Source organism: Elephas maximus, chromosome 7 (assembly GCF_024166365.1).
Source record: "Elephas maximus indicus isolate mEleMax1 chromosome 7, mEleMax1 primary haplotype, whole genome shotgun sequence".
NCBI lineage: Eukaryota > Metazoa > Chordata > Mammalia > Proboscidea > Elephantidae > Elephas > Elephas maximus.
In genome coordinates this window covers 76,066,938-76,080,406 of record NC_064825.1, presented here as the reverse complement: position 1 = coordinate 76,080,406, position 13,469 = coordinate 76,066,938, and the positions used below count along the sequence as shown (strand labels likewise).

General features: G+C 39.4%; 1 protein-coding gene across 3 annotated transcripts in view; it reads right to left on the bottom strand.

The window, feature by feature from the left end:
- The window catches only part of NELL1 (neural EGFL like 1), an 851,548-nt gene that overhangs the window by 757,750 nt on the left and 80,329 nt on the right, over positions 1–13,469 (bottom strand). For all 3 annotated transcript variants that reach the window (XM_049890717.1, XM_049890719.1, XM_049890718.1), the window contains one exon: positions 6,697–6,847. In XM_049890717.1, the coding sequence (XP_049746674.1) occupies positions 6,697–6,847 (151 nt within the window). The remainder of the gene's footprint in view (positions 1–6,696; positions 6,848–13,469) is intronic.

Here is a 13,469-nt window from a genome sequence, read left to right as displayed (position 1 = left end):
ACTGTAACAATTGAAAATACCTACTTTTTTTAATATAAGCCTTTTTTTATGTTGTATTTTATGAAGGACAGAATTAAACTTTTAAGTTTATATAAGAGGTTCAATTCTTGGAATTGCACTGTTAATTGCCCAAGAAAAAAGTTTTTCTTGATCTGGCTTCATCAAACCATGTAACACTCTTTCAGATACTTCTTTCCGTCACTCCTACCCTCTACTCTGATATTTTTCAATACATTATCTGAAAGTGAAAGCTAATTTAAATATTAGTTCATGTCATCCATAATTCGGAAGGTAAAACTGCTGCTTACAAATTACATATGGCATTCCATTTGGATTATCGCTGGCTTTGGATTATCTATAACGATCTCTTGATACAAAAGCCTAATTGCTATTTCAAATGGTGGAAAGGGCCTCAGTATCTACATTTTCCCCTTCTGAAGAATCTGGGGAGAAATTAGGGAATATCTAAAGCAGCCATGAGGAGAGGAAGAGAAATAACATTTACTATTGAATTCTTTGATATGTAAGACATGCGAGGAATCTTTTGTCTACGTGCTCTTGTTGAATTCTCCCAATGGCTTCATGGTGTCACGATCAATACCTTCACTTTACATGGAAGGACACTGAGGGTCAGGTAAATTAAAGCAAAACCTCCCACTTCTGGTAATTGATAGAGCCCAGAATTGAACCCAGGTCTATTTGGCATCAAAGTGGAAAATAATTCCTACCATGAGAACTCAGAAACTGAAGAGCATCTTTTGAAATACAAAGTTATCATTAACAAAAAGGCAATGCCTTCATAGAAAGCCAAAAGCATCCTCTTCAGCTCCTCACATAACAGTTCTGCTTTCAGCTCCCTATCTAATTGTGCTTAGACTTAATTTTATCTATAATTTAGGAATAAAATTGAAAAACAGAAGATTTACCATTATATCTCAGAGAGCTGCACATACTGGCAGAACGTTCGATTAGATTTAATCTATGTTAATTAAGCTTTCTATTTTAACAAAGCTCTATATTAACACATTTGAATCAGGAAAAATAAACATTAAATCTGCAATGCCATTAAGATAGTTCAGCAAGACAGATTCATTTTTGTTTTTCTTCCGATGTGCTCTATCTGTACTTTAAAAAAAAAATTTCATCCAATTAGAAATATAGATTAGAATTAATAACGGAGTACCCATTCCATTACATAAAAGAGCCTATTTCAATCAATTACTATCTCCAGATACACTCTCGATACTCTTTATATTTGCGTTTTCTGTTTCATTTTATCTACCCACTTAAGATATTCATGGGAACTCAACCGACTCCCTTACCTAGGGGGGTTTCCAGATATCGCCGTGCCAGGAAGTTCACTCCTGGTTTGAAGAGTCACAACGTCCAAAATGACCCACCTCTGGCTGCTGGGTCCCCACTAGGTGAGAGAGACGCCTACCTTTGGCTGGGTGGTAACTGTGCCACTGAATGAACTCTTCTCCCATTAATTCAATAATGGCCTTGACTGAGAGTAGCCTGAAGCCTAGCAGAAATTGGAAACAGTGATTCCCAAAACAGTAAATGAAGTCTCTCTGGCTGACAGCTTTGGAAAAGGTGGTAGGATGATTACTTCCAGTGGTGCACATAATGGCTAGGGAGGGCACCCAGACCCAGAATGCTGTTCCCTCATTGTGCTTCATCAGCAAAGGTGACCTTAGACCGGAAATTGAACATTACCAGAAGGTCTGGCTACAGAGATCATTATCCTTTAACCATTGAACTAGGGAAAAGTAACTGCTTTTGTCATCTGGCCATTCCTCAGGGCCTTGTCTCCCCTCCGGCATCTAATTTCTGCCTTACCATGATCACCATGACCATCGTGGCTTTTTCTAGACTTTCTATTATGTGTCAAGACTATGCTAGGTGCTTTACAAATACTTCTCATTCTCACAAAAATTCCAAGCTGATATTTGTTTCTGTCTCCAGGTTCCAAAACCTTTGCCCTTTTCACTGATCTGTGCCGCCTCCCACATGTAGCCCATCCAGGACAATACCTGTACCTGGCGGCAATATGGTTCATGCGAATATCTGAAGCTAGCCATGAGATTTCTGGGCAGCTTTAACCAGAGATGGAGCAAATGAATCATTTATTCATTCAGTATTTATTTACTGCATGCATACTATGTCTAACAGTGCCCTACTTGGAGAAACCCTATGAGATGGAGCCTCTTACCTATACTACACTCAAGTATTTGGGCACAGATCACATAAAAAACATCCCAAACAACAAAGGCAGAGATGGGCTAGTTATTCCAGTATCCATGTTCTCTCATATTTGGCTCATTGCTAGACAGAATTTTCTAGAACTGTCAATAAAGTGTGGTGCAGGTAATGCATGACATTTCCAGGCCTCCTTAAACGTGTCCAAGGAGAATGTGGCAACACCCGAATCACAGTGAGAGCCATTAGTCTACCTCTCTCAGAATTTCATAGTTTAAGTGACAAAATAATAAGAACACACAGAAGTTGAATACCAAAACTGAAATGTGATACATGTAAAGTTGTGCGTGTGTTCTTTTAAATACACATAAACATGTATTCTTTTATATTCTTTTATACATACACACAATTTTTTAAGTACTCCCCCAAAATTACAAATACTGAACACATACAATGTGATTAGAAAAAAAGCAAACTCAAAAATCTAGAAATTTTATAGCCCATATTTTATGTCCTCAATTAACAATAAAACCACAAATTACCCATTAAGTACTTCTTTTAATTTAATCATTTTAAAAATTTTAAATACTTTAACTGGGGTCAAAGAGTAAATTGAAACTAAAATTAAGGTTAAAGAAAATGCAGAAAATGAAAATGCTAAATGGCAATACCAATGGGCTATATGCAAAACAACATTCAGAAGAAAACAGAAAGCCTTCAATGAATTTACTAGTAAACTGAAAACAAATAAACTAAACATTCAAGAAGCTGGTAAAAATAGCAACAAAACAATCTACAAGAAGATAGGAAGTAGCAGAAATCAATGAATTTGAAATGAAAAACAGACCTGATCAATAAAACCAAGAACTGTTTCATTAAAAAGACCAATAAATTACACAATTCCATGATGAACCTCGCCAGCAAAAAAAGGAACACATACATTTCACATTAGAAATAAGTAAGATAACCACAAACTTTTTCAAGTGAAGGGGAATATAATGTCCAACTATTTACCAAAAAAAATTATCACCCCTCATTATTATCAGGCTAATTCTATCAAAAACATCACAGGATAGGTACAGCCTATATATTTAAGCCATTCCAGAGCATAAAAAGTTTTAAAATTAACACATACACAGGGAACGCTATCATGTCTCACTTATTATCAGTTAAAGCATTTACGTGTTTAATGAGCTTAGTGCAACGCATTTACAACATTACCTATCATTTATCAGTGCTCAAAAGTAACATTTGTTATTTCTACTATTTTTAATATCATTGCTGTTGTTATTTTTACTTTGAGGCAAAAATACTAAAGCATTAATAGATTTAAGTTTATTCAATGATTTCAAGAATAGTTCAACATTAGAGACTCGTCTCACATACTCTGGACATGTAACCAGGAGGGGCCAGTCCCTGGAAAAGGACATCATGCTTGAGAAAGTAGAGGGTCAGCAAAAGAAAGAAAGAACCTCAAGGAGAGGGATTGACACAGTGGCTGCAACAATGGGCTCAGGCATAACAACAACTGTGAGGATGATGCAGGACCAGGAGGTGTTTTGTTCTGTTGTACGTGGGGTTGCTATGAGAATGCACCTAACAACAAGACTCTATTAATGTAATTAATTACGTCAATAGATGTTGTTGTTGTCGGGTGCCCTCCAGTCAATCCCAACTCATAGCGACCCTACAGGATAGAACAGAACTGCGGAAGAGGGTTTCCAAGGAGTGGCTGGTGAGTTTGAGCTGCCAACCTTTTGGTTAGTAGCTGAGCTCTTAACCACTATGCATCTGGGGCTCCTAGTAGATGATAAAAAATAGAGGGGGAATAATATAATTACCTCAAAAGGCATCCAGAAAAATATTTAATAGAATTTAACAGCTTTTGTGATTTTTTTTCTAAACTTTCATTGAATCAGGAATAAAATTAAATTTACTTTACATAATGTGTATATACATTAGAAACTACCATCAGACATTATACTGAAGTGACTAAAGACCCTTGTTAAAGTCAATAAGAAGACAGGATTGCCTCTTGTCTTCTTTCTTACTCTAGGGAGGGCCTTTAATGTACTTAATTATTATCCAGCACTGTTACAAAAGGGAGCTCTTAGTGGTGCAATGGTCAAGAATTCAGCTGCTAACCTAAAAGCTGGTAGTTCACACCCACACAGCAGCTCTGTAGGAGAAAGACCTGGCAATCTGCTTCCATAAAGATTACTGCCATAAAAACCTTATGAGGTAGTTCTACTGTTACATGGGGTCACTATGAGTCATAATTGACTCAATGGCACCGAACAACAACAACTGTTACGGAGAATCTAACTAATATCATAAGACAGGGAAAAGAAATGTATAAATATCGGAAATTGAGAGAAAACATTTTCAATATTTTCAAATGATAAAAATTTATACCTAACAAATCAAAGGGGATCATTTAAAAAAAAGATAATTAAATGCCTGGCACATAGTAAGCAATCAGCCAGAAAAAAAAAAAAAAAAAAATTCTACACAAAACAGCTGGACTGCTAAAAATGAGCTAGACTAGTGGGGGGTTATACCAAACCAGAAAAAGGCATCACGAGAAAATTATGAAAATAGTTTTATATCTCTTATGAATATAGATGCAAAAATTATCAACAAATCACTAGTAAATCAAACTCAAAAATATATAAGGAGGATTGTACACCATGAACAAATGGGATTTGTCCAAGGAATGTAAGGTTCAATTAACATCTGAAAATCAATTAATATAATCCAAAAGAAAACCAGGCCCACTGCAATCAAGTTGATTTCTGCTCACAGCAACCCTACAGGACAGAGAAGAACTGCCCCCATAGGGTCTCCAAGGCTATAAATCTTTACGGAAGCAGACTGCCACATCTTTCTCCCATGGAGTAGCTGGTGGGTTTGAACTGCAGACCTTTCAGTTAGCAGTCAAGCACATTAACCACTGTGCCACCAAAGCTCCTCAATTAATATAATAGACCACATTAATAGAACAAAGGATGAAAACCACATGATCATCTCAACAGATGCAGAAAAACCATTTGACAAAATTCAACACCCTTTCATGATTAAAACATTCATCAAACTAAGACTAGCAAGAAACTTACTTAACCTCATAAAGGGTATCTACAAAAAACCACAGCTAACATCATACCTGAAGATGAAAGACTGAAACCTTTCCCCCTAAGATCAGGAACAAGACAAGGATAAGGATGCCTACCTTCTCCACTTCTATTCAACATTTTACTAGAAGTTCTAGCCAGGACAGTTAGACAAAAAAAAGAAATAAAAGGCATCCAAATGACGAAAGACTTAGAAAACTACCTATTTGTGGATGACGTGATCTTGTGTGTAGAAAATCCTGTGGAATCTACTAAAAAACTTTTACAACTGAGTTCAGCAAGGTTTCAAGATAAAATATTAGTACACAAAAATCAAGTGCATTTCTATACAGTACTAATGAGCAAACAGAAAATAAAATTAACAAAACAATTCAATTTAAAATAACATCAAAAATAATAGAATACTTAGGGATAAGTTTAACAAAAGAAGTACAAAATTTATACTGTAAAAACTGCACCACTTTGTAGAAAGAAATCAAAGGACACCTACGAAAATGGAAGAGATAATCCGTGTGTATGAATCAGAAGACTTGACATTGTTAGGATGGCAATACTCCCTAATTTGATCTACAGATTCCATGCAATCCCTATCAAAATTGCAGCTGCTATCTTTGCAGAAATCTGCAAACTGATCCTATAATTCACTAGAATATTCAACAGGACCAGAATAGACAAAACAATCTTGAAAAAGAACAAAGTTAGAGGACTCACACTTCCTAATTTCATAACTCACTACACTACAAAGCTACAGCAATCAAGATAGTACTGGCCTAAGGATAGACGTACAGATCAATGGAATACAAATCAAGCCCAGAAACAAACCCTCCCATTTACAGTCAACTGATCTTCAAAGAGCGTGCCAGACAATTAAGTGGGGAAAGAATAATCTCATTGAATTAGTACTGGACAATTGGATATCTACAAAAGAATCTGCAAAATAATAAAGATGGACCCCTACCACGCACCACAAACAAAATTAACTGAAAATGGAACAAAGGCCTGAATGTAATAGCTAATACTATAAAACTCTTAGAAGAAAACCAGAGTAAATCTTTATGACCTTGGACTAGGTGATGGTTTCTTAGACAGGACAACAAAAGCACAAGCAACAAAAAAAATAAATACATCGGACTTCACCAAAATTACCACTTTTATGCTTCCCAGGATACCATCAAGAAAGTGAAGAGACACCACAGAATGGAGTTAATGTCTTTACTATTTACCTTGTTACAAGGCCTCAGCTGGCGAAATGTTTCCATGGAACTAAGATCTCTAAATTTCAAGGAATTTTTTTTTTGGGGGGAGGGGGTATATTAACTCTAAGTAGATCTGGATTCTCAAAAGCAGAAAGAGCTTTCCCTACCTGTGTTCCAGTTCTCGAATGGACAGTATCACTCCTGAAGTTGATGGCTTCTGCTGTATTGTGGCCAGAAAGGTGAATTCACTTTTATTCCGAGACAGCTGAATTAATTTCTCACTCACATGAGGGGCTGCATGAATCTCTCTTTCTGTATCTGGAAATTCAAGGAGGAGGAGCAGGAGAAACAGGATAGGAGAAAGAAGAGAGCCAAAGAGCAAGGAGGAGAAGAAAAGAGGAAAAAATACAGAAAGGGGAGACAGAACATAAGAAAGAAGAGGAGAAGAGATCCACAGTTAAAACCGCCGTGTCCAAAGGATTCAAATTGCATCTCACATTTTTCCCTCCTGTCAATAGTTTTCATTTTCAGGAGCCATCCACCAGGCCATACAGCTGCATTCATTCAGTGCAAAACCCAGAAATGCCATCTCTGTCACCATGCCCACCTGTCACTTTGACAAGTTTACAATGGACCAGCCAGTGATTTTCTGACAGGAGTTTTGGCGAAGCGGTGAGCAGTTCAGGCTGCTGCAGATTAAGTTGCTGTAAATAAGGTGAGAGGCAGTCAGCTAAATGGGGTCCTAAATTTAAAGAATCTTGGGTTTAGCAAGACCCAAATACCACTCAGTAGGCTCAATTTCACTTCTCCAATGGACTAGGTTTCTTTCTTCCCACAATGCATCTAAGGAATTCTGTCTTTCCCTCATACCCAGTAGAGATTTACTGGTGCTAATAATGCCAGACGACTCTGCCTTTGTTTAAAGAATAAATACAAGGTGTGCTCGGGATCTATAAAGCGTGCCTGGAATGTCTCTGGAAATGTGCAATGGAGGACTTTCCTCATGAAATATTCATTAAAGCTGAGGCTGATCCAGCAAGGCTAGGGGGCGTGAGTCCAGTAATCTCTCTCCCAGATAGGAATCTTTCTCCAATATTCCCATGACAGACATCCATCACTTCAAACTCAGACTCACTCTTGTCATGACAAACTGGGTACTATCTCATTATTTTACCTCAGATCAACTCGACAGCAATGGGTTTGGTTTTGCTTTATACTTCCTGGCATCAGAAAGGGGGCATCGAGAGAGCTGCGTTAGAGAAAACTCTTTGGAGGATGATAAAGGAACACCAAGGGCATGTTCAGTGACCTCCTCTGGCTCCAAGCCACCTCCTCTGACTGGATGGTGACTACTTGGTTATTTCTCCAGGGCTGCATGAAGAAGATCCTTTGACAAGACAGAACTTCAGAGGCTCCACTGCCCTAGCAACATCACAGACTTAGAGATGCACTTGAAGCACATCGTCCCAGAGAAAGTTTTCTAACAAAATGAAATCCTCGCATTCTTGACCTTGAACCTCAGTCTTCTCATCTGCAAAATGAGGGGGAGGATTTCATGGCCAAAGATTTTCAGGATGATTTTCCAAATCTACTAAATGTATGAAAAAAATACTTTGTAACAAAACTAGCAAATGTTTGTTGGCATTATTTTTATTATCATTACTATTAGGCAGAGATCCTCATGAATTCCACCCAGAATTTAGCACCAGAAAAGCATTTTTTCCTGTGAAATTAACTTATATGTTTACTTCAGTCAAAAGAACTTATTTTCCTTTTACACTCATCAATTAGGAATCAACTGATTGGTAGTGGCCACCTGGAGCACCCATTTGAGAATAACTCTGAGGTTTGGGCTCAATGAAAAGAAGGCCATGATCAATCAGCAATGCCTGCTGTGAATTCAATGGAAGAAAGGGATATGAATATCGTATCAGGTTGCAGTAACCTCAGCTGTCACTTAGTTCTCCCCAGGTAATATTATCCAGTTCCATGGCTGATAACTCCCAAATTTGTATCTCCAACCCCAACCCCTCCCTTAAGTAACAGATTTATATATTCAATTGCTTACTTATCTAATATGCATTTCAAATTATATATGCCCACAACAGAGCTCTTAATCTCTCCCTGCCCCAAGCCTCCTATTTTTTTCCTGGAGTTCCCAGTCTTAGTACATGGTACCACTCAGTTCTTGAAGCCAAAAACAGAGAGATTGTCCTTGATTCCTCCCTTTTCTCCACCCTCCACATCCAATCCAAAAGCAAGTCATGGGGGCTCCCATGTCTGGAATGTACCCACTTCTTCCCAACTCCACTCTTAACAACTCTTGTCCAAGCCACCATCATCTCTCCCTAGGACAACTCCAATAGGTTTCTAGTTGGTCTCCTTGCTCCCATACTGCCTTCCATTCTCTAAACAGCAGACAAAGTACTCTTTTAAAAGCATAAACCAGAATCATTTGGGTCTCCTGGTTAAAACCCTCCAATGGCTCCCATTGCTCCTAGGATAAACTCCAGACTCTTTAGCATGGCCTACAAGCTAACACACAAACTTAACTCTTGCCTGCCCCTTCCACCCAATTCCATACTCTCCTCCTAGGTTACCAAAGGAACACACCAAGCCCACTCCCACATCAGGGCCTTTGTGCTCCTCTCTCTGCCCAGAAGGCTCTTCTCCCATGTCTTCACATACCTGCCACCTTCTTCTTCTTCAGTCTCATTTAATACAACCTCCTGGCCACTCTCCCCAAAGGAAGCTCCCCATTAACAGCTCTCTAGCATACCACCCTGGTTATTTTCTCTATATCACTTATCATAACAGATGTATCATGATCAGTTTATTATTTCCTTATACGACTTATCACAATCTAGTTTCATGTTTCTTGCTTATTTCCTCTCTTTCTCTCTAGAATGCAAGCTCCATGGGGACAGGCATACTTGTTTATTCATAGTTGCCTCCTCAGTTCTTAGTGCCTGGCATAAAACAGGTGTCAAAAAAAAATTTATTGAACTAATTAATTAATATGTGTGTCATTTATTGTTTTCACTTATACTGTTACCTCGAGTAACCATAAATGTTATAGTCAGAAAACAGTATGATGCCTTCTGGGAAACTAGGAATGCATATTTCTCAAATGCCAGAGGCTATCAAGAAATGAAGAAAATGATGTTCGCTGCCAATCAGCACCTCCTCTTTATAGGAAACCTCACCTCACAGTCTGATCCACTCCTAACGCCCTTCTACTCACCCACCCTCCTAGAAAAATAAACATATTTTATGCCAGCTTTTCTCATTTCTCTTTATAAATGATTGGCACATTGAAGTAAAAGGCCCCATTAACGCTCACCAGAGTGAAACGTAAGAAACATCTATTTTGATACATGGAGATTTTATGTGCATTCGCATTTTCAGAAAAGCCCTTTCAAGTAACGTTTACTGTAATTCAGCAGCTAAAGGAACACAAGAAAGTCATCCCACTTCTTACAACATAGAGGCGAGAACACCGGACCAGGTTCCAAGGGACTGAGGACTCTCTGGGTTTTTTGCCAATAACTAGCTCTGTGACCTTGGGTAAGACACTTCACCCCTCTGAGCCTCACACTCCACATCTGAAAATTGAGGAGATTAAACTATATGATCTCCAAATTCCTTGCTAGGCCCAACACTTTGTTTTCTGTTAATCTTTTCGCCATGCTGCTCGCCACATAGCATAAGAGAGTGCTGAAGGTGTTTTCAAGCTCTACAATACCCAGACTCTGTAATTTGTCTCCTCTGTTGACTTACCAAATTAACATCAAACACAAAATTGTCACTTACTGAAAATAGTGATATGTCACCTACTTTTCCCACGGAGCTAAAAGAGCAACCAATGGGAACCAATTAATGAGAACCTGTAGTGAATACTGTACTCCCATATTCAACCACTATAATGTGTGTTTGCTGTATTGACAATATTCAATTCTGCTAAAGAGAAAACAAGTGGGATGGATAAAACTCATAAGTGTTAAATATAGATAGCAAGTTAGGAAGCTGTGAAACATCTTAAACATAGATCAAATAAATGGAACATAAGTGTGTTAAACACAGATAAAAAGGATTGAATAAGAGTGCTATTTATAAATAGAATGGGGTGGGAGGACCAAGTCATAATGTACAAGTCATGCCACCTTCAGAATGACAGCTTATGTCATCCCTAAATCCAACACTCTTCGTTGACACCCAGCACAATTCCATTTTGGCCCCACATGCAATATCCCTGAGAAAAGCTGATAAAACCCATTGCTACTCATCAAATTAACTGTTAAACTACAGTTATGGCCAGGAGTACTCTCCAATAAAGCAAGCATGTTGGCTCCAGGCACATCCCATCTGCTGAACCCCTTTCTGTTCAGTCTCAGCTCTGGTCCCCATAACCACAACTTCAGCGGGGAGGCTGATACAGCAGAAAGAGAAAGAGACTAGATATAAACAATAATGTATAACCCAGGAATCAGATGGTACAATCCTTCCACCTGTCTTGCACTCTATCCTAAGTGTATTAACCTGCTCCATCTCTTTCCTCTGCTTCTTCCTGCATATTTTAAATTGACTTCAAAAGCCACATGATTCAAGCATCTGAATTTGGTCTGGGAGGCTTTGTTTGTGACCTCTGCAAGTGTTCTTAGGGGCTCCCGTTGCATCAAGATAACTTCCCACACAGCAACCACTTAGGTGAACATTTTCCATTAAAAAAGGAAGAAAAAGAATGTTGTTCTTAATACTCAGAGGTTTTACATTATCTAGTTAAGTGTTAACTCAGCAGCAAGGGTTAAGTGCTTGTTTTTTCCTAGGATGAAATGGTTCCACCCAGGCATTTTTAAAGAAAGACAAAAAAAGCTAATATGATGATTCAGCATCAGTTAAAAAAAAACAAAAATGGTGGGTGAAGGGAGGCGAGTGGAGAGCGAGGAAGGAAGAAATTACAGGGCAACATTCACACAGCTCTCTGCCTGGTACAGACGCAACTTCAAGTTCCTTTTCCTGACTTATACGATGAGGGTGGTGGTGAATTTTCTCGTCAGCAAATACATATCGGTGCTTCCTGTGTGCCAAGCACTGTGCTAGGCATGGGAGAAACAAATGTAAACGTATACTTTCTGCCCTCAAGGACAGACACATAAGCAAGACAGTTTTCTGGTGACAACCTGTACAGTAGAACAGTGCACAGAGGGAGGAGGCTGACAATGACTCCACAGAGGAAGCATCATTGAACTTGAGTCTAAAGAGATGAATAAGCATTTACCAGGCAGGAGAGAGAGGGAGAAAAGGGCATTCATTGGAGGACTGCTGCGTGTATGTGAACACCCACGTGTTTTATGTTATCCTGACACTTTTCTTTCTCTGCAAGCATCTCTCTCACCAAAAGTCCAACAGAGAAAGCATCTACTCAACCTAATATTGGAGGGAATTCTCAGGCCCCTGACTGGCCAAGGGGCACCAGGTTAGCACAAAGCAGAGCAACAGGCAAGAACGCCACTGGTCCACCAGGTGAACTGAGGTAGCAGAAGCAGCCGCAGCTAGAAGCATGCAAAAACAAACATACCAGGGCAGCCCACATCAGCTCTGAGTGATGGAGAAAGTCAGTGACATTTTCATCTAAACTGCAGCGTGTTTACACTAAAAAAAAACTAGTGCCATTAGTTTTTTGTTTTTTGTTTACGCAGAGACCCTCAAAACACGGCAGACTCCTGATACAGACGTGGCACGTGCTTCTTGCCCAAGTCCCACTTAGGCTCATGGTAAGACTGGTCCGGAAAGGTAAGCAACACTTGTTAATATGAAACAGCAGTTGGCTTTTTTATGTCTGAGAGCAAAGGAAATTTGCCAATCCAGAACTGCCAAACATCCACAGGGCAATTTATGCTGCATGGAGGAGGAGGGGGTACATGTCCTACTGTTAGGTCCTGTGGCCCTTCTTTGAGAACATCAGATGTTATTGATCCAAGCAGCTTTCAAAGAAGCAGAAATCACAAGCAGGAAGTAGTGGAGACACCAGGAGACCCCCAGTTAATGTGTGAGGAATTTCTGTCTCCACTAACAAGTTCATGATAACATTCCATTAAACCTCCATTAACTCCAGAAGCCAAAATGATAAAAAGTAAACATGTGTTATAGCTTATTACTGTACCCAGCGCAGGGCTAACTGCTTTGCACATATCATCTCATTTACAAAAGCTCTAGGAGGTAGGCATTATATTATTGCTACTTTACAGACGAGAAAACTAAGTCTTACAAACTGTAAATAATCTTCTAAAGGCCACTTGGCTAGGAAGCTGTAGAGCTGAGATTCTAACCCAGGCAGGCTGCTGCCACTAACTACACTCTCAACTGTGCTGTATCTGCTATTGCCAATGTGTGTGATCTCAGTGCATGGTGCATGTGGAAAATGGAAAGATCACCATCATCTATCCAGTGCCTGGCACTTTGTATTCACTTAGTAAATACTTATCGAATAAACGAAAGAATGATCTATTTGTACATCCCCTATGAGGTAGATGTTGACATCCCCATTTTACAGGTAAGAAAACTAAGGCAGAGAGAAGTTGTATAGCTTGCCCAGAGCCACAGGCAAGTGACTGGAGGCAGAACTGACTCTTGCCCACGGACAGTCAATCATGACACCCCGTGGCATTTACCTGGTACCCTGTCTGCTTCTTCATCCTTCTCCCGTTCCCTTCTCCCACTTCCCTTCCCTCCTGCACTCCAGCCACACAAGCCTCCTTTTCCTTCTTCCCAGGGCCATGTTCCTTCCCGCCTCAGGGCATTTCCATCTGCAGGGACCTCTCTTCTTCTTCTACCATCCTTTGGGTACCAACTTAATTGCTACTCCTTCAGGCCAGCTTTCTCTGACCACCCCAGACCAGCTCAGATTCGCCGTTTCTTCCTCATTGTATTTAATGGCAGT